The sequence below is a fragment of the Leucoraja erinacea genome, chromosome 4, assembly GCF_028641065.1.
Source record: "Leucoraja erinacea ecotype New England chromosome 4, Leri_hhj_1, whole genome shotgun sequence".
NCBI classification, from domain to species: Eukaryota; Metazoa; Chordata; class Chondrichthyes; order Rajiformes; family Rajidae; genus Leucoraja; species Leucoraja erinaceus.
This window is the reverse complement of record NC_073380.1, coordinates 51,488,032-51,510,414: the sequence shown is the minus strand read 5'-3', so window position 1 is coordinate 51,510,414 and position 22,383 is coordinate 51,488,032. Positions and strand designations below refer to the sequence as shown.

Sequence of the window (22,383 nt, the reverse complement as noted above, 5' to 3'; positions counted from 1 at the left end):
ATGAGAAACGTTTTTTTGTTGTGTTCTATCCAGTCAGCGAAAAGACTATACGTGATTACAATCGAGCCGTTCAGTGTACGGAAACAGGAGAAGGGAGAATAACGTTTAGTGCATGGTAAAGTCCAGTAAAGTCCAGATGGACTTTTTTATTTTTTTAGTATGTTTTAAAGTATGTGTTTGATGTTCCTTCGTGTGTTTTGTGTGGGGGGTGGTGTGCGGGGGTGAGGGAGAAACCGCTTTGGTCGCCTCCTCCATGGAGAGGCAACTTTTTCCAGGTCGCCTCCCCCGTGGCCTAACATCAAGGATCGGCGCGGCCTTTCCCGGAGACGCGCTCGGGGCTTCAGCGGCGGGCGCAGCGTGGACTCTCCCGTCGTGGAGCGGGTGAGCCCTCGCTGGGGCTCGCTGGAGGGGAGCGCTCCGTTTCGCTGGCCCGCGGGCAGCCGGCAGCCTGAAGTCGCGGTCTGCAGAGTTCCAGCTGGTGCGGCGTCTACAGCCCGGGATCCCTCGTGGGCGGGAAGAAGAAGCCATCACTGCCGGCCCGCGGCCAACTTCTACCGCGGGTCCGGCATGGACTCACCATCACCCCTGGAGGGGAGCTTCGACCGCCGGCCCTGCAGTCTACGGTGCTTCTGGCTGCGGCGGAGACTTTAAATCTCGACCGCCGGCCTGCGGCCTACACCAACTTAAAGCCGCGGTCTCCGGTGAGGAAGAGCCGATCCTGGACTGACTCTGGACTTTGGTCCTGTCCACGGGGGGGAAATGGAGGAGGACTGGCCAAATTTTGTGCCTTCCACCACAGTGATGAATGCTGTGGTGGATGTTTGTGTTACATTTTTATTGTGGTTGTGTGTTCTTCATTATTGTACCACTGCAGACAACCCAATTTCCACCAACCCTGGTTGTGTGGTAAATAAATTCTATCAAATTCTATCAGTATTTTTTTTTCTGTCAATGTCATAAAACACAATGAGAGAAACTAAATATTTTGATTCAGTTCTTCATGAGACAAATGTGCTACTCGGGTCATGAGATTTGTAAAGGTTAGTGGACTTCACTTCAGTCACAGGACAGACCTTAACAGCGGAGACAAAGATTCCGCACATTATACCTTACCCTGCTAAACGATACTTGTTCACTGCAAATGGGACACTCGTGAGAGAGGTACCGCAAAGCTGATTCATAATTTAATCCCGACTGCACAACCTCCATCACATCCTCTGCGTTGAAATTCTGGTCATCCGTGCTCAGGAGACGCTGAAAGAGGTCTGATTTTTCCTTTGAAGAATCAGCAGCATTCGATGGCAATCCTTGCTGTGAATTGGGGGGGAAAAACATATCGGCGATTTAGATAAAAATTCTGTTGCATAATGGTTTATACTAATGTGCTCCTCCATTTTGCATCTAAAAGCAGGTAGACACAAAATGCTGGAGTAACTCAGCGGTCAGGCAGCATCTCTGGAGACAAGGAATGGGTGACGTTTTGGGTCGAGACCCTTTTTCAGACTTGCATCTAAAAGCAGCAGGGTGGTGCAGTGGAGAGCTGGGTAAAATCCTGATTACAGGTGCTGTCTGTACTGAGTATGTATGTTCTCCCCGTGACCACATGAGTTTAGTCTGAGTTCTGACATCTGAGTTCTGAGGGATGTCAGGACTTTCGTATGTAGAAAGACTGGATAGACTCGGCTTGTACTCGCTAGAATTTAGAAGATTGAGGGGGGATCTTATAGAAACTTACAAAATTCTTAAGTGGTTGGACAGGCTAGATGCAGGAAGATTGTTCCCAATGTTGAGGAAGTCCAGAACAAGGGGTCACAGTTTAAAGATAAAGGGGAAATCTTTTAGGACCGAGATGAGAAAAACATTTTTCACAGAGAGTGGTGAATCTCTGAATCTTTTGCGTTGTATCTCTAAACTAAACTAAATTAAAATAAAAGGCAGTAAATTGGTGCTAAAAACAACAAGCTGAGGGAAACTATAATACTAGATCGCACGTACCAGTATATAAATATTTAATAATGTTACCTACCCAATTCTGGTGGTCATGTTTTATATCCACAGTGGAAATGTTGTTACCAATGTCATTTTCGGCAGAAACTACATCTTTGTCATCATGGAACTTTAGATGTACTGGGTAGTTTTTATTATTATGAGTGAATAAATGTTGTCCCTGTTGGACAAGTCTTTCTGCAACTGAAAACAAATGTTTCATTATATCAAAAAGGAAATAACATTTTGCAATTTGAATAAAAATGGAAATACTTCTTGCATATTTTGTTTGACATTGCAAACACTAATTCTGCATACAAATGTAACATGGATAATAATATGGATGAGTACACATTACAGTTTTGAAAAGCATTCCAAAATCTAAACTGAACTCAGTCATGCAGACTTACCACATGAAAACAGGCACATTGACATAACCTGCCCACACCGGCCAATATGTCCCATCTACATTAGTCCCACCTGCCAGCATTTGGCCCATATCCCCCTAAACCTGTCCTATCCATGTACCTGTCTAAATGCTTCTAAACATTGTGATAGTACCTGCCTCAACTACCTCCTCCGGCAGCTCATTCCATACACCTGCCACCCTTTGCGTAAAAAGGTTACCCCCTAAGGTTCCTATTAAATCTTTCCCCCTTCACCTTAAACCTATGCCCTCTGGTTCTCGATTCCTTTACTCTGGGCAAGATGCTGTGCGTCTACTCGATCTATTACTCTCATGATTTTCACACATGTTCACACAAGTTATAGGAGTAGAATTAGGCCATTCGGTCCATTGAGTCTAGTCTGCCATTGAATCATGACTGATCTCTGCTACCTAATCCCAGTTTCAATAGACAATAGGTACAGGAGTAGGCCATTCGGCCCTTCGAGCCAGCATCACCATTCAATGTGATCAGGGCTGATCAGTATCCCATTCCTGCCTTCTCCCCATATCCCCTGACTCTGCTATTTTTAAGAGCCCTCTCTAGCTCTCTCTTGAAAGCATCCAGAGAACCTGCCTCCACCACCCTCAGGCAGAGAATTCCACAGACTCACCACTCTCTGTGAGAAAAAGTGTTTCCTCGTCTCCGTTCTAAATGGCTTACTCCTTATTCTTAAACTGTGGCCCCTGGTTCTGGACTCCCCCAACATCGGAAACATATTTCCTGCCTCTAGCGTGTCCAAACCCTTAACAATCTTATATATGTTATAACTTATCTTATAACAATCTTATAAGGACGACAGATGGCGCAATGGCTAAGTGTTCGGCTGGCAACCTGACGGTGGCCGGTTCGAATCCTGCTTGGAGTGTGTACTGTCGTTGTGTCCTTGGGCAAGACACTTCACCTACCTTTGCCTGGGACTAGAGACGGAAATTAGCTACTGATTGGCTACAATCTCGCATATTTACATGCAAATGTTAATTAATATGCACTGTCCCTATAAACAAAACATTATTATTATATGTTTCAATGAGATGCCCTCTCATCCTTCTAAACTCCAGAGTGTACAAGGGGATATGGGGAGAGCTCCATTCTCTCAGCATATGACAGTCCCGCCATCCCGGGAATTAACCTTGTAAACCTACGCTGCACTCCCTCAATAGCAAGAATGTCCTTCCTCAAATTAGGGGACCAAAACTGCACACAATACTCCAGATGTGGTCTCCCTAGGGCTGTGTACAACTGCAGAAGGACCTCTTTGCTCCTATATTCGATTCCTCTTGTTATAAAAGCCAACATGCCATTCGCCTTCTTCACTGCCTGCTGTACCTGCATGCTTACTTTCATAGACTGATGTACAAGGACCCCCAGATCCCGTTGTACTTCCCCTTTTCCCAATTTGACGCCATTTAGATAGTAATCTGCCTTCCTGTTTTTGCTACCAAAGTTGTCTGTCTGCCTTAAAAACATCCACTGACTTGGTCCTCTGTGGCAATGAGTTCCACAATTTGTGACACTTCAAACCTTATTTTACCTTTGGTTTCGACAAAAGTGATAATGGCAGATGCTGGAATCGGGCCTGGATACTGAAGATCAGCAATTTCCCCACCACCATTTCGAAAGCTTTGGAAAAATATGCTCAGCTTGTCTTTCATCCTGTGCTCTGGTAAATCAGTAGGAATGTTGAGCACCTGCACTCTCTGCTTGTCCTTGTGTGAACGTGGCCTCTGAGCATCAAGTGAAGTCAAATCTGATTCAATACCAATGGAAGAAATTGTAACATCAGATAGATTGTCAACAAATTAAATACACAATGTTTCCACTAGTGGTAGAGTCTAGGACTAGAGGTCATAGCTTCACAATTAAAGGATGTTCGTTTACGAAGGAGATGAGGAGAAATGTATTTAGTCAGTGGGAGGTGAATCTGTGGAATTCTTTGTCACAGAAGGCTGTGGTGGCTAAGTCAGTGGATATTTATAAGCCAGAGATAAATAGATATTTGATTAGTACGGGTGTCAGAGGTTACGGGGAAAAGGTAGGGGAATGGGGTTAGAAGGGAGAGATAGATCAGTCATGATTGAATGGCGAAGTAGACTTGATGGGCCAAATGGCCTAATTCTACTCCTATCACTTACGACCGACCGTAGATGGAGATCTAAAACTGTATATCATAGTATTATCATACTGGACAGTGGCACAGCGGTAGAGTTGCTGCCTTACAGCACCAGAGACTTGGGTTTGATCCTGACTACGGGTGTCGGCTGTACTTAGTTTGTGCGTTCTCCACGTGACCGCTTTGTTTTCTCCGGGTGCTCCGGTTTCCTCCCATATTCCGAAGACGTGCGGGTTTGTTGGTTAATTGGCTTCTATAAATTGCCCCCAAGGTGTGAGATGCGAAACTAGGATAACATAGAACTAGAATGTAAGAAGGAACGGCAGGTGCTGGTTTAAACCCACACAAAAAGCTGGCGTAACTCGGTGGGACAGGCAGCATCTCTGGAGAGAAGGAATGGGTGACGTTTCAGGTCGAGATCCTTCTTCAGACACTCCAGAGATGCTGCCTGTCCCGCTGAGTTATTCCAGCTTTTTGTGTCTTACATATAGCGAGGGTACGGGTGATCATTGGCAACTCATGATTCCTGCATTACGACCAACATTGCTCTTGCATATCATGTGGGCTCAGCATTCAAGTCTCTCTCACACAAGGATACTGCCGGAGACATTTTACCACAGTACGCAGTACACAGAAGCTCTATACATTTAGTGATCACTTTAACATGTTTAGTCTAACAAGCAGCACAATGAACCTTCTTTTGATTTTGTTTAATTTAGTTTTAGTTTCAGTTTAGAGACACAGCACGGAAACAGGGTCTTCGGCCCACCGAGTCCGCGGTGACCAGCGGTCCCTGCACACCAGCAATATAGCAATGTTACAAATTTTGAGATTTAAAAAATCAAGTCTCCAATTTATCCCATCAGATAAAGCATAAAAAGAAGTTTAATTTGACACCTAATTCACTTTCATATCTCAAGTAATAAAAAAAGTTATTGCCATTTTCATACTCGGAAATTAGCATCTTGTTCCCTATTGATTTTCTATGGACATAACAAAAAAGCTGTGATCATGGACAGTCAAAAGCCCATAACCTTCTTAAAAATTAAGAGAACTGAATGAAATTTTCAGTTATCATAGATTGAACCATTCTGAAACAAATATAAAATAATCTTACTTGGATGACCTGAAATTAAAGCATATAATTAGTTAGTTACCCAATTGTAGCTAATTTCAAACTTCAATTACTAGATCTAAACATCTATCCATTTCTTGATAAATGATTAACATTTTTAAATAGCCCCCCCTGGAGCCTGTGTGTCCAAATAATATTCACAAATAATTCACAATAAAACATGATTTTTAAATCTCATTTACATCAATTTATAGGCCAAATGGAAGGAATTTAGTGTTCAATTGCTGTAAATTAAAGTCCATTTTAAATCAGCTTTCTAGTGGGTTCCTGTGAACGCGCTGGTTTAGAACGTTCACATTGCGCTGGATTTGTGCCCTCAAATGCCCAGAAAAATACTGCGGGATATAAAGAGCCCAAAATGAACTACTCGCTATAGTAAACTTTGTATAAAGGGGTCTTAAGAAGCCCCTTTTAATGTAAAAATAAGGCACATACCTTTAATTGTTTGCTTTATAAAACCCTGGGGCTGCGAGAGGTCGCGGGTTGAGAGAGTGATTTTAAAACTATTATAACTATTATTCGAGGCCTATAAAACTAATAATACCTTTTGCGACGGGGTCTTTCAGCGATTTTTCGTTAATGATTTACTAGGCTGAACATCTTCGATTGGAACAGCCTAGTAAAAATCGCGTTTTAAACCCGCCCCCTCTAAACAGCGCCAAAATCGCGCACACGGGCTGGGGCAGATTCTCAACGACGATTCAGGTAGGTTTTGCAACATACCTAAACAATATCCTACACACTAGGACCAATTTACAATTATACCACTCCAATTAACCTACAAGCCCGTATGTCACTGCAGCTGAACTTTCTTCTATCCAACGAGAACTCCACGACCACAGAGAAATCCGGGTGGAAATATCCCACCAAGGACAACCATGGTGCCCCTACGGCAGAGTCTCTGCCTTACAGCACTTGCAGCACCGGAGACCTGGGTTCGATCTTGACTACGGGTGCTGTCTGTACGGAGTTTGTACGTTCTCCCTGCGACCATGGAGGTTTTCTCCGAGATCTTCGGTTTCCTCCCACACTCCAAAGACGTACAGGTATGTAGGTTAATTGGCTTGGTGTATGTGTAAATTGTCTCTAGTGTGTGTAGGATAGTGTTAGTGTGTGGTGATCGCTGGACGGTGTGGACTCGGTGGGCCGAAGGGCCTGTTTCCGTGCTCTATCTCAAAACTAAACTAAACTAAAGTGAGGAAGTAAAAGGCCAGTTACTTACTTTAAATGGCACATTTCAGGCGGATTATTTACCTTGATTTTTCATGGAGGGAGTCATCAGGTTTAATGTCTTTATCACCTTGTCAATATGCAAATCAGCAAAGAAATCCGCAGTTTGTTTCACGGAATCGATTTTCTTCTGAACCACATGATCTATCAAATGAAGTAGACAAGAATAGAGCACTTGAAACTAATTGCTGAAGACGCAAGGAACTGCAGATGCAGGTTTACCCACAAAAAAAAGTGCTGGAGTAAAGGGCCTTTCCCACTTGCACGACCTAATTCACGAGTTTAGAAGACTCTAGACCCTAGAGTTGAAAAAAATGTCAAGGTCGTGTTGACTCGCCGAAGTAAAAGACCTCCTACGACTATGTCTATGACCTCCCACGACCCCCCTCGACCTCAGTCTTCCACACCTAAGACCAACTACAACTAGCTATGAGTACAAATGGTCACATGATAAAATGATGTCATGTTTGGATTTTTTTTCTCGGGCCAGTTACTGACCCACAACTACCTACGACTACCATCACGACCTACTACGACCTACTACAACCTACCTACGAGTAAAAAGTTTCAATTTCTTCCATGCCGACCTTTTTTTACTCGTGGACATTTTTTATCAGGCTGGAAAAAACGCCGCCACCTACTTGAGGCCACGAGTATGCGGAGACCACTCACGAGCATGAGGAAGAGTGACCTTCGACCTCCTATGATCTCGTGGCGGCCATGCTGCGAATATGAGTCAAGGGCAAACTCGGCAGAGGTCGCCAATTAAGTCGTGAAAGTGGGACGGGCCGTAACTTAACGGATCAGGCAATTTCCCTGAAGGACATGGATAGGTGACGATTTGAGTCGGGACTCTTCTTCAGACTAATTATAGTAAGGAGGAGAAAGCTGGAAAAGCGTTGGGGGTGATGAAAAGCCCAGCGGGTGATAGGTGAATACTAAATGTTGAAAATGCAATAGAGGATATCCGAGGCACAGAATATACTCCATGTAATGTTAGTGGGAAGAAAAATAAACAATGAAAGTCCAAAGAATTGCAAATGTTTGGAAATCTAAAATAAACACAGAAGATGTGAGAAATATGAACAGGTCGGCTGCAACTTGGGAAGGGAAAGAGTTAATGTTTCAGGTCAAATACCCTTTATCAGAAGGGTTAATAGAGTTATAGTCATAATAGGAGCAAGATTAGGCTCAGCCCAACTTGGCCGAGGAGGAGGTAGTTGAGGCGGGGATTAAAATGGGTGATGTTTCGGGTCGAGATCTTTCTTCAGGTCTTGACTAGAAACGTCACCCATTCCTTCTCTCCAGAGATGCTGCCTGTCCCACTGAGTTACTCCAGCATTTTGTGTCTATCTTCAGTTTAAACCAGCATCTGCAGTTCCTTCCATCACATTTATCTTCCAGGTTTTGTATCGTCAGCACACTAAAGAATAAACTACAAACCTCATTATATTTATATTCTTTTTAAAGAGAGACCGTACACCATTCTCATTATTATGTACCTTCTGAATTCATACCCACAGCAGGAGAAGCTTTTGTAGAGGGATGTGTAAATGAGATCCCCATAGCCATCAGCTCTCTAACGTAAGATATCTTCTCAGATTTGCTTGAAGCATTCTCTCCAGAATGGAAAGGTGTGTCTTTTGCAATGCAATGGGCCTCTGAAAGATAAAATAATATTTGCGCTATATTTGAGAGAAAAATATTTTTAATATAAATGATCACCAATGAGGATACATTAGGGCAGCACAGTGGCACAGAGATGTTGCTACTGCCTTACAGTCCCAGAGACCTGGGTTCGATCCTGACTACGGGTGCTGTCTGTACGGAGTTTGTAATATCTCCCTCTGACCATGCTCCAGTTTCCTCCCACACTCCTAAGAGGTTGTAGGTTAATTGGCTTCAGTAAAATTGTAAATTGTCCCTAGTACGTAGGATAGTGCTGATGTTCGGGGTGATTGCTGGTCGGTGCGGTCTTGCTGGGCCAAAAGGCCCGTTTCTGCACTGTATCTCTAAAGTACGAAAAAGTAATAATAATTCACTGGCTCTATTAAATTTCCCGATCAAGCCCAAGTGAAAAAATGATTTAAGTGTAATTCCATTTTAAGGGAATTGAAGTACAACTTGAAAGATTAAAATATATTAATGAGTGGTCTTTTCATGCCCAAAATATTATTTTGTATAATGCATTGCAAGCAATTGCTGATTGAACTGGTACAGTTTTGCAGCTTGTGTCAGGGGTTATGGGGAGAAGGCAGGAAAATGGGGTTGAGAGGTAGATCAGCCATGAATGAATGGTGGCGTAGACTTGATGGGCAGAATGGCCCAATTCTGCTCCTATGACATGAACTTTCTAGAGATGCTGCCTGAGTCATTCCACAATTTTGTGTCTTATCTTCGGTGTAAACCAGCACCTGCAGTTCCTTCCTCCACATAACTTATGACATGCCAACTTCTGTCACAAGGCAACACAAGGCAACATAAAGCGGGAGGCAGCAAGTACAAAAGGAGGGAAAGACAAGGCACCTTGTTTAATACCTTCCCAGAGTTGAAAGTGGTAATTGTAGCGCTGCATTGAGTACTGCTACAATCCCTGCCCTCACCACTGCTGGGAGCTACAGTGTCAGGAAGCCCTGTCCTTTGCTACCACTACATCAATGATAAGTCATAGAAAGACACAAAGAGCTGGAGTAACTCAGCAGGTCAGGCAACATCTCTGAAGAAAAGGAATTGGTGATGTTTCAGGTCGGGACCTTTCTTCAAAGTCAGAACTTATTAACAACTAGGTTTCCATCTGTAGGCTGGGTGGGAGAGGGGATGCAGTAAACATGAGCACCATCTCGCTCAAGAGCAAAATGTCAACTGCGTGGATTCCAAGGAACATCTGGTTTCGACAACTGCATCAAATGGACACGCCTGCCAGTAAGCTGCCTGCAATTAGGTCTTGATGAGTTTCTACATCCATTCAGCCACTTTGTTCAGCGTTTTGTTTCTTAATCATACAGCATGGAAACAGGTCCTTCAGTCCAACTCGCCCATGCCAACCAAGTTGCCCAATCAAAGCTAGTCCCATCTGCCTGCATGTGGCCCATATTCCTTTAAACCCCTCCTATCCATGTACCTTTAGTACCAAGTATCTTTAGTGTTATTACAAGGGATTTTGGTGTAGATTTACTTAAGTAGTGAGAACTTAAATGCTTTTGCAAAATCCGTCATCATAAAATTATAAAATGTGAAACTCTACCTTCTGAATCTGCAATTTGTGGTGAATTATTTAAGGAGTTTGTAAATGATGCTTTTATTTCTTCAACGAGTCCCAACAACTGTGATCTTGGCTGAAGAAAGCAAAACAATTCAGTGAACAGTAAGTAAAAAGAAAAAAGGTTAAATAAATCAATAGCTTTTTACCCAACCAGAGATATTCCATTTACCCTCTCCATTCCTTCCCTCAGCAACCTAAAGTTAAGTTATTTTTATAACTTCACAAGTGATAGGAGAAGAATTAAGCCATTCGGCCCGTCAAGTCTACTCTGCCATTCAATCATGGCTGATTTATCTTTCTCTCTCAACCCCATTCTCCTGCCTTCTCCCCATAGCCCCTGAGACCCATACTAACCAAGAATGTCTGCCTACCTATCTCTGCTTCTACCTCTGTTTTCTCTCCCAGTTCTGACAAAGGATTCTCAACCGAAAAGTTTGACGCTTTCTTTTCACACAGATGCTGTCTCCTTCAGGTTCTGCATTTATTTCAAATTTTCAGCATCTGCATTTTTTCCATTTTTCTTAACTATCGAAACCAATTAATTCATTGATAGTTTTTAAACAAATTCTTAAATAACATTCACACAACCTTTGCAAATGAGCGGTCCTGACCTACTATCTACCACACTGGAGACCCATGGACTGTCTCTAATCGGACTTTACTGGACTTTATCTTGCACTAAACATTATTCCTTTTATCCTGTATCTGTACACTGTGGACGGCTCGGTTATAATCATGTATAGTCTTTTCGAGAACTGAAAAAGGCTTTTCACTGTACCTCGGTACACGTGACTATAAACTAAACTAAACTAAACCAAGCAATGTTTGCAAAAATTGTCTCTTTAATCAACTTATGACATGGCATGAACCCAGAACAATACTTGTGTTTAACAAGTACTGATTCACATTCAAATACAATGCTAGTTATTTTACGAACAACTTGCTAAAGCCAAAATATAATACTTTAAATACTTTGTATTCTTCTAATGTAAACTAATGTTTTCATGTCAATAATTTCATTAATTCCATTCGGCCCATTGTCCACTCTGTCATTCAATCATGGCTGATCTATCTCATCCTCCTAACCCCATTCACCTGCCTTCTCCCCATACACCCTAACATTTATAATTACATTTTCTAGAACTAAAGGTTTAATTTCCATGGAACTTTCTCATCACTTTTATCGCAAACAGTTCCTTATGCAAACATTGTGTTATAATTCATATTCAAACATTATAACATGGACTTTTGCTTACATATTTCCAATTGCACAAGTAACTTGAAGACTTATTGCTAACATCATCCAAAAAGTCTCCTGTCTTTCGGTCATGAACTGGTAGCCCCTTCACAAAACATTTTGGAGGACACTTGGGGTGTGTGTTGTGCAACCAGATGGTTATCGGAAGGTTGTAAATTTGGCCTGAATGTAAACATACGTGCATTTGTTAAAAGAACAAGTCATAGAAACATAGAAAATAGGTGCTCGTGTATGCCATTTGGTCTTTCAAACCAGCACCACCATTCAATATGATCATGGCTGATCATCCAAAATCAGTACCACGTTTCTCCCCATATCCCTTGATTCCGTTAGCCCCAAGAGCTATATCTAACTCTCTCTTGAAATCATCCAGTGAATTGGCCGAGAATTCCACAGATTCACAACTCTAGGCGAAAAAGTTTTTTCTCATCTCAGTCCTAAATGGCCTACCCTTTATTCTTAAACTGCGATCCCGGTTCTGGACTCCCCCAACATTGGAAACAGTTTCCTGCGTGTAGCCTGTCTAATCCCTTGATAATTTTATATGTTTCTTTAAGATCACCTCTCATCCTTCTAAATTCCAGTGAATATAAGCCCAATCGACCCATTATTTTCTGTAATTCATATCTGTACAGATACACTCACCTCGTGTGGTACATCTGAGAGCATCAACTTTTATTTATTTGGCACAATGTTTAAACTGATATTCAGTACTTGTTTTCAATTTTGTTGCTTATTTAAAATTATTAATTTATCTGACTAATGAAGCAACTATACAATATAAAATACAAGTTATTACAATTCTTAAATTGTTAAACTAGGCCAAAAACAGTACTATCTGTCCTCGGTGCACGTGCCATTAAACTGAACTCAAACAATCTTTGTTTTGCACCTCAGAGAATTTTTCAATGCCACTGACAATATAATTTGATTGATGACATTCCTGTTGCCAGAAATACTCTAGTGTTAGATCAAAATTAGCACCAAGAAAGAGGAAATTCATGCCAAAAAGACAATCAGATCTTTATGAACAGCTTTCTTCTGGGTGAGTGGCTAACACTGTAAGTTTGTGGCTAATCACAAATGGAAGCCAATTACTTTATCGTGTTTTATAAATAACGAGACAGACTGTAATTACTTTAAAGTCAGTTCCTCGCACCAGTCTTTTCAGCCCTCCACCCCACTTCCCTACAACTCCCACCAACAGATGCACCATAAAAAGCATTTTATCAGGATACATCGCAGCTCCATCATAGACCGCAAGAACTTGCAGCAAATTGCGATCGCAGCCCAGCCCATCACACAGACCAACTTTCCTTCCTGTGACTCCATTTATACCTTACGCTGCCTCGGCAAGGCCAGCAGCATAATCAAGGACAAGTTGCACCCTGGCAACTCCCTCTTCTCCCCTCTCCTGTCAAAAGGCAAAAGGTATAGAAGTGTGAAAATGCACACCTCCAGATTCAGTGACAGTTTCTTCCCAGCTGTTATCAAGCAACTGAATCATCCCACCACAACCAGAGAGTAGTGCTGAACTACTATCTACCTTATTGGTGACCCCCAGACTATCCATGATCGGACTTTGCTGGCTTTACCTTGCAATAAATGTTATTCCCTTATCATGTATCTACACACTGTAAATGGCTCGATTATAATCATGCATTATCTTTCCGCTGACTGGATAGCATGCAACAAACGTTTTTCACTGTATCTCGGTACATGTGACAGTACACTAAAACAAGATAGAATCAACCCACAAGAAGCCCCATTAGTTGTCCAAGAAGGACAGTCAAGTTCTGCCAAAGATATAACTTCCACCTTGGCAGTATTTCCCAAATGGATTCACTACTCTGGAAAACACAAAGAGATACAATACAATACTGCTTTATTGTCACATGTCACATACGGCGGCACAGTGCCAGAGACCCAGGTTCGATCCCAACTACGGGTGCTGTCTGTCCGCAGTTTATACATTCTCCCTTTGACTTGCAAGGGTTTCCTCCGAGATCTTCAGTTTCCTCCCACACTCCAAAAGAAGTACAGGCTTGTAAGTTAATTGGCTGGGTATAAATGTAAATTGTCCCTCGTGTATAGGATAGTGTTAATGTGCGGGGATCGCTGGTCGGTGTGGACTTGGTGGGCCGAAGGGCCTGTTTCCACACTGTATCTCTAAACTAAACTAAAACACTAAATGTGCAAAACACAGTGAAAATCTTTTGAATCACCAGGTTTGGCACCATTTCTAAAGTCACTATGTCTTATATGTATGCTGTACTGTGCTGCCTTACCGTTGCATGATACAGGAATAGTACCATTTATATTAACCAGTTGACTTTTAAATCCAGTTGAGTGACCTGGAAAAAAAAGAAAAATATTTTTCAATTAAGTTGAATGAGGGAATATTTCACCCGATAACAAAAAAAGGCACAAAGTGCTGGAGTAACAGCGGGTCAGGCAGAATCTCTGGAGAACATGGATGCTGCCTGACCTGCTGAGTTACTCCAGCATTTTGTGTCCAGTTTTGTAAACCAGCATCTGCAGTAATTTGTTTCTACATTCCACCTTGGAACAATTTGACTTAGCCTCTTTCACTATGGCAGGCATATAATAATATATAATTAGAATGAATACAATATATATATTAAATTATAAAATATATTGTATATTTAGAGAGAGTTTAGAGTTTAGAGTTCAGAGAGATACAGCGTGTAAACAGACCATTCGGCTCACTGGGTCCGCGCCGACCAATGACTACCTCAGGAGGTCACGGTTTAAGAATAAGGGGTAGGCCATTTAGGACTGAGACGAGGAAAAACATTGTCACTCAGAGAGTTGTGAATCTATCGAATTCTCTGCCACAGAAGAGAGTGGAGGCGAATTCACTAGATGTTTTCAAGAGTTAGATTTAGCTCTTAGGGCTAACGGAAGCAAGCGATATGGGGAAAAAGCAGGAACGAGGTACAGATTTTAGATGATCAGCCATGATCATATGGAATGGCGGTGCTGGCTCGAAGCCTGCACCTATATTCTATGTTTCTACCTTTACACTAGTTGTATCCTACAAAACTGTATATCTTTGGAATATGGGAGGAAACTTCAAAAAATCCATCATTGTACCAGTACCAAAGGATGCCTCCCCAGCCTGTCTGATTGACTACCGTCCGGTGGCCCTCACCTCGGTAGTCATGAAATGCTTTGAGAGGCTGGTGAAGAAACACATCTGCGCCTTCCTCCCTCGCAACATGGACCCGTTGCAGTTCGCATACAGTCTGAACAGATCCACGGACGATGCGGTCTCCCAGGTTTTGCACACCGCTCTCTCTCATCTTGACAGCCAGAAGGGGGGCTACGTGAGGATGTTGTTCATAGACTTCAGTTCAGCCTTCAACACGATAGTCCCCACCAGACTGGCCGAGAAGCTACTGGAATTGGGGCTCAACACCGCCCTATGTGCCTGGGCCCTGGACTTTCTCACCTCCAGTGGTGGTGGTCCTGATCTCAGACAACGATGAGAAGGCCTACCGGGAGGAGGTGGCTGATCTGGCACTCTGGCGTCAGGACAACAGCCTCCTCTTGAACATCAAAAAAACTAAGGAGCTGATCGTGGACTTTAGGTAAGGTGGACTGATCGCAGCACTCGTGAGTAAGGCAAGGCAGCGCCTTTACCACCTCAGGCAATTGAGGAAATTCAGAGTGTCTCCTCCAGTGCTTCTGCTCAGCAGCTGTGGAAAGCATCTTGTCCAGGAATATTACAATCTGGTTTGGGAATTGCTCTGCCCAGGACAAGAAGGCTCTGCAGAGAGTAGTGCGTTTGGCCGAACGCATTATGGGAACTTCACTCGCCCCCCTGCAGGAACTATACATCAGGAGGTGCAACTCCAGAGCCAATAAAATCATTGGAGACCACTTCCACCCCTGCAACGGACTGTTCCAGCTGCTACGGTCAGGCAAAGGCTTCCATTGCCATGCTGTGAGAACGGAGAGGTTGAGAAGGAGTTTCTTCCCAGAGGTCATTCGGACTGTACTCCTATCTCACCAGGGACTAACTTTTACTGGACCACTCTACTGCTTTTTTTTTTTTTTAATGCTGTTTTTTTCCCTTTTTCCTTCCGCCCACAATGTTTAATATGTAAAAGAATATGTGATTCTGTTTGGTTGTTTATTTGTTTGTCTTTTGCACAAAGTCCGTGAGCATTGCCACTTTTCATTTCATTGCACATCTCGTATGTGTATGTGACGAATAAACTTGACTTGACTTGACTGTACATTCTCAATGACCAGGTTATTTTTAAAACACTTAAAAAAACTTATTTTGACATGTCTTTATTTTCCAACTGATCTACTTTTTCTCTTTGGAAGTTAAAAAGACAGCCTGGTTAAAGTTTCTGTTGTACTGTATCGTCACAGCTCAGGTGACCCTAGTTTGATCCTGACCTCAGCTGCTGTTTACATGGAACTGCTATGTTTTTCCCAGTCGTTTCCTCTGGGCTCTCCAGTTTCTTCCCACATAACAAGGATGTGTCATAGATTATTCGCTGGCTATATATTACCTCTGAGTTTGGTTAAGTGGCAAAAGAGGAATTAACGAGGATGCGAAGATTGGACTTTCTTGATTAGTATGAGTGTCAGGGGTTATGGGGAGAAGGCAGGAGAATGGGGTTGAGAGGGAAAGATAGATTGTGGTGATGTGGTGATTGTGGTGAAAGATAAAGGTGGTGTGGACAGCCATGATTGAATGGTGATGTGGACTAAATGGGCCGAAGGGCCTAATTCTGCACCTGGAACTTATGAAGATATGTAAGAGGGAAAAGGTTTACAGGAAGATAGTACGGGAATGAGATCGATGGGAATGCTCTGTGACTCAGCATTGACTTGATGCAGGGCTGGGAGATTGCAACCTTCACGTGGGTCAGCGCTGTTTCAACAAATGGAATCAACCTGGTGTGTACAATCAAATAAGATCAAATAGAACAAGTCGTCCTACAACTTTAGGCTGTACACGCCATACCCAAGCAGAAGACTTAATGCGCTTAACAATCTGGTTCAAAGTCATAAGATCGGGTATGTCAACGAACACTGTCTTGAACTTCTGCAGGCGTAGTTACTGTGTTACTCCAGCCTTTTATGGCTATCATCAGTAAGAATTGCATTGTTCTGTTTCGGGGCATATGACAATAAAACACTCTTGACTCTTGAAGTAAGTACGATAACATGACATGCATTGATATGGTTAGTTTAGGATTCTTCAAAGTGCCTTGCAGCCATGATAGCCCTTCATAATATGTAGTCACAATTGGAATGTTGGGGAGAACAATACCACAGGCAGTAAGTTGATATTGACTGGTTATGTCCCTATGCTATTGAGAAATATTATTGAACTGCACATCACCATATAGTCCAGTCCATAAGGTCATGTCATCGGAGCAAAATTAGGCCATTTGGCCCATCAAGTCTACTCCACCATTCATTCATTGCTGGTCTATCTTCCCCTCTCAAGCCCATTCTACTGCCTTCTCCCCATAACCTTTGATGCCCTTACTAATCAAGAATCTGTCAACCTCAGATTTTAAAAAACCCAATGAGTTGGCCTCCATGGCTATCTGAGGCAATGAATTTCACCGATTCACCAGCCTCTGGCTATAGAAATTCTTCCTCATCTTCTTTCAAAAGGTCTGTCTTTTTAATATGAGGCTGTGGCCTCTGGTCCTAGACCCTCCCACTTTGGGAAATATCTTCTCCCAATATAGTGTTGTATTTTCTTTTTAATCTCATAAGAAATACGCTTACAGGAAAATAGATCTTGTACTTTGATGCGAGGCATCTGAGGAGTTAAATTAAAATATTAAATATCGATTATCACTTCTATGTAAACAGAAAGTCATTACTTACAATAAAAGTCAAAATTCACCGACAGGTCTCTGTAGACTGCTCGCACATTTTTAAGCTCTTTTATAACTTCTTTTGGATGATCGTATAAATGCTGTAAAATAATTAACAAATGGGATTATTTGTAACAGCGCATTTTGCTGCACGGAAAAAAAACCCTATTAATCACCCAGACTAGATACAGGTACATACTTATATAGTTTTTAAGAAGGAACTGCAGATGCTGGAGAATCGAAGGTTACACAAAAAAAAGCTGGAGAAACTCAGCGGGTGCAGCTACACTATACCGACATACACTATACCGACATACACTATAAACCCACTGACTCCCATGGCTATCTGGACTACACTTCTTCCCACCCTGCTTCCTGTAAGGACTCCATCCCCTACTCCCAATTCCTCCGTCTACGCCGCATCTGCTCCACGGATGAGGCGTTCCACACCAGGACATCTGAAATGTCCTCATTATTCAGGGAACGGGGGTTCCCCTCCTCCACCATAAATGAGGCTCGCACCAGGGTCTCTTCCATACCCCGCAACACTGCTCTCTCTCCCCATCCCCCCACTCGCAACAAGGGCCGAGTCCCCCTAGTCCTCACCTTTCACCCCACCAGCCGTCACATACAAAAAATAATCCTCCGTCAGTTTCGCCACCTCCAACGTGACCCCACCACTCGACACATCTTCCCATCTCCCCCCATATCTGCCTTCCGCAAAGACCGCTCCCTCCATAACTCCCTTGTCAATTCTTCCCTTCCCTCTCATACCACCCCCTCCCCAGGCACTTTCCCTTGCAACCACAAGAGATGCAACACTTGTCCCTTTACCTCCCCCCCTCGACTCCGTTCAAGGACCCAAGCAATCGTTCCAGGTGCGACAGAGGTTTACCTGCATCTCTTCCAACCTCATCTATTGCGTCCGCTGCTCTAGATGTCAGCAGATCTATATCGGTGAGACCAAGCGGAGGTTGGGCGATCATTTAGCCGAACACCTCCGCTCGGTCCGCAATAACCAAGCTGACCTCCCGGTTGCTCAGCACTTCAACTCCCCCTCCCACTCCGTCTCCGACCTCTCTGTCCTGGGTCTCCTCCATGGCCACAGCGAGCAGCACTGGAAATTGGAGGAACAGCACCTCATATTCCGTTTGGGGAGTCTGCATCCTGGGGGCATGAACATCGAATTCTCCCAATTTTGTTAGTCCTTGCTGTCTCCTCCCCTTCCTCAGTCACCCTGCTGTCTCCTCCCATCCCCCAGCCTTCGGGCTCCTCCTCCTTTTTCCTTTCTTGTCCCCGCCCACCCCCGCCCCCGATCAGTCTGAAGAAGGGTTTTGGCCCAAAACGTTGCCTATTTCCTTCGCTCCATAGATGCTGCTGCACCCGCTGAGTTTCTCCAGCTTTTTTGTGTAACCTACTTATATAGTTTCATTGCTATGGCTATGGCACCTCTGTCTGTTGCATGTATTAGGTATGTTACAAAACCTACCTGAATCGCCATTGGGAATCTGCCCTCAGCCAGGTCGGCGTTTTGGCGCTGGTTGGAGGGGGCGGGTTTAAAACGCGATTTTTACTAGGCTGTACTAATCGCACATGTTCAGCCTAGTAAATCATTAACGAAAAATCGCTGCAAGACCCGGTCGCAAAAGGTATTATTAGTTTTATAGGCCTCGATAATATAGTTCTAATAGATTTAAAATTACTGTTTCATCTCGCAACCATTCGCAGCCCCGGGGTTTTATAGAGCAAACAATTAAAGGTATGTACCTTATTTTTACATTAAATGGGCCATATATATAACCCTATATATCAAATTATCTATAACGAATAGCTCATTTTGGGCTTTTTATATCCCGCAGTATTTTTCTCGGCACTTGAGGGCACTAATCCAGCGCTATGTCAACATTCTAAACCGGCGCGTTCCACATGAACCCACTAGAAAGCCGATTTAAATGGGCATTTATTTACAGCAATTGAACACTAAATTCCTTCCATTTGGCCTATAAATTAATGTAAATTAGATATAAAAATCATGTTATATTGTGAATTATTTGTGAATAATCTTTGGACACTTAGGCTATTTAAAAATGTTAATCTTTCCTTAAGAAATGGCCTGTTGACTATCCAAGATCACAGCTTTTTTGTAATGTCCATTGAAAATCAATAGGGAACAAGATGCTAATTTCCGAGTATGAAAATGGTCATAACTTTTTTAATACTTGAGATATGAAAGTGAATTTGGTGTCAAATTAAACTTATTGTTATGCTTTATCTGATGAGATAAATTGCAGACTTGATTTTTTAAATCTCAAAATTTTGTAACATTGCTACATGTATGTGTGGAAAGGAACTGCAGGTGCTGGATTATACTGAAGCACTTTGTGTCTATCTCTCCATACTATATTTAATTTACAGACATAGACTATTTTCTAAATGGGGAGAGAATTCAGAAATCTGCGGTGCAAAGGAACTTGGGAGTGCTGCTGCAGGATTCCCTAAAAGGTCATCTGCAAGTCGAATCAGTAGTAAAGAAAGCAAACTCAATGCTTGTATTTATTTCAGGAGAGCTTCTATACAAAAACAAGGATGTAATGCTGAGGCTCTATAAGGCCACATTTGGAATATTGTGAGCAATTTTGTGCACCATATCTGAGGAAGGATGTGCTGGCTCTGGAAAGGGTCCAGAGGAGGTTTACCAGAATGATCCCAGAAATGAGTAGGTTAACATCTGATGAGCATTTGTTGGCACTGGGCCTGTATTCGCTGGAGTTTAGAAGAATGAGGTGGGGCCTATTGAAACGTACAGAATAGTGAAAGGCTTGGATAGAGTAGATGTGGTGAGGATGTTTCCACTAGTGGGGAGTCTAGGACTGGAGGTCATATCCTCAGAATTAAAGGGCGTTCTTATAGGGTGATTTCACGAAAGGTCACTGGAGCGTAGATCCGCACCCACGTGACCGAAAATCTGAAGTGGAGTACATGCTAGACATCCGGTACATGTTAGTGGATGGGAAAACACGCACTTTCCCACCCGTTAAAAACATAGAAAATGGCCAGTTTTTGAGCTGCAATTTACTGTGCCAGTCGGGGTGACCGTGAGGCACAGCTACCTAGATTTACAGTTAAAAAAAATTTTTTTTAATATATTTTTTTTGGACTGAAAATCTAGGTAGCTGTGCCTCACAGTCACCCCGACTGGCACAATAAATTGCAGATCAAAACCTGGCCGTTTTCTATGTTTTTAACAGGTGGGAAAGTGCGTGTTTTCCCATCCACTAACATGTACCGGATGTCTAGCATGTCCTCCACTTGAGATTTTCGGTCACGTGGGTGCGGATCTACGCTCCAGTGACCTTTCGTGAAATCACCCTATAGGAAGGAGATGAGGAGAAATGTATTTAATCAGAGGGTGGTGAATCTGTGGAATTATTTCCCACGGAAGGCTGTAGAGGCCAAGTCAGTGGATATTTAAGGCAGAAATAGATATATTTTTGTTTAGTACAGGTGTCAAGAGGTTATGGGGAGAAGGCAAGAAAATGGGTTTTGGAGGGAGAAATAGATCAGCCATGATTGAATGGCGGAGTAGACTTGATGGGCCGAATGTCCTAATTCTACTCTCATCACATGATCTTATGACATTATGATCAGCCAAATTCAAGGTCCTAATGCAGTCATGGACTCACCAAGCTTAAGAGAGGCAATACATAGATTTATCACTGTTTAGATCCCAAGGCATAACTAGTCTAAGTTAAAACAAACATTGGGGTGGCAATGGGAGAGTTGCTTCTAAATAACAGGGAATAGAAGATTAAAGATAGGTGGGGGGGGGGGGGGGGGGGGGCACGGCTGAAATGTTACAGAAACAATGTTCAATGATGAATTGTTTCAATAATGTAAAATCTACATGTAACCATAGTGTCGCGGGAATATAAAAATGCAGTGGGTGCAGTGAATCTTTGAAATTCTTTGGGTTCTCTCAGAGAGTTTCCCAGTGCGAAACAAACTGCCAGAGGTGATAGTTGAGACAGGGACATCCCAACGTTTAAGAAACAATTACACAGGTATATGGATCGGACAGGTTTGGAGGGATATGGACCAAACGCAGGCAGGTGGGACTAGTGAGGCTGGGACATGTTGGCCGGTGTGGACAAGTCAAGCCGAAGGGCCTATTTCCACACTGTATATCTATGACTCTAACCACTCGCACCTTACTAAAATAATAAATCATTATTAAAGGACATTCGGTAGCATTCCACAATGCAACCCCCGACTTAATGGAATCTGCATTACTCCTTTAATGTAATGTTGGATGCTTGAGCACAGCAATTCACCGTAACGTTGTGTGGCGGTGCTATATGTCCAGCCCTCACAGTATCCCGGTGCATATGAGCCGCTCCAGTGCCCAGCCTGTGTGCGCTGCCCCCTCAGTTTATCCGATTCCTCGCCAACCTCCTTGCACAGCAGTCATCGACCAACCCTACGCCTCGCCCGCTCACCTTCAGCAAGCCGTTCTTCAGCCGGTTCTCCCAAACATTCATCGTCCTGCCTGCAACATAACAACATCCAGCATCCTCCTGCATCGGAAACCGAAACTGAAAGAGAATGTGGAAATAAAGCAGCAAATACGCTGTACGTATCTGAGCACTCGTAAATCCTGATGTGTCACGGCCCAAATACTGCAGAGAATAAATTTCCGATCATTTAACACCAAGATTTAATAATCTGCTGCACGTAATAGCCATGCATTGTACAAAAAAAAAAATAACGCCACCCATCTGATCGACGCAGCATAGTAACATGGTGAAAATCACACAGACCATTTAATGCATGGAACCATGGTAGCATGATTAAATATAATACAGTATATAAACATCATATATACTGTGGTGGCGTTGTAACCATAACACAAGGCACGTGATGTATGTAGTATGCTGCCATGGTGTAAATAACACATTGCATCTAATGCATGTAGTTTGGTGTGCAGAAAGGAACTGCAAATGGTGGTAAATATGTACCAAAAGATAGATACTAAGTGCTGGAGTACCTGAGCGGGTCAGGCAACACCTCTGGAGGT

The 22,383-nt window shown here is 42.9% G+C and overlaps 1 protein-coding gene across 1 annotated transcript; it reads right to left on the bottom strand.

Moving 5' to 3' along the window:
* Positions 1-528: 528 nt before the first annotated feature.
* Positions 529-22,090, bottom strand: LOC129696372 (uncharacterized). Its single transcript, XM_055634222.1, has 10 exons — positions 21,806-22,090; positions 17,320-17,410; positions 13,719-13,784; positions 11,429-11,592; positions 10,155-10,245; positions 8,413-8,571; positions 6,935-7,054; positions 3,967-4,182; positions 2,027-2,190; positions 529-1,311 (listed from the first exon to the last, which is right to left on the bottom strand). Exons 1-10 carry the CDS (start codon positions 21,887-21,889, stop codon positions 1,075-1,077), a joined length of 1,392 nt encoding a protein of 463 aa, XP_055490197.1. The 5' UTR covers positions 21,890-22,090; the 3' UTR covers positions 529-1,074.
* Positions 22,091-22,383: the final 293 nt, after the last annotated feature.

Excerpts from the sequence above, each read along its gene's own strand:
- LOC129696372 (XM_055634222.1), bottom strand. The coding sequence starts at position 21,889 with ATGCAGGAGGATGCTGGATGTTGTTATGTTGCAGGCAGGACGATGAAT. Across the intron at positions 17,411-21,805 it reads TGAAGAACGGCTTGCTGAAG|CATTTATACGATCATCCAAA; the intron begins GTGAGCGGGCGA and ends ATTATTTTACAG. Across the intron at positions 1,312-2,026 it reads AACATGACCACCAGAATTGG|CAAGGATTGCCATCGAATGC; the intron begins GTAGGTAACATT and ends CCCAATTCACAG.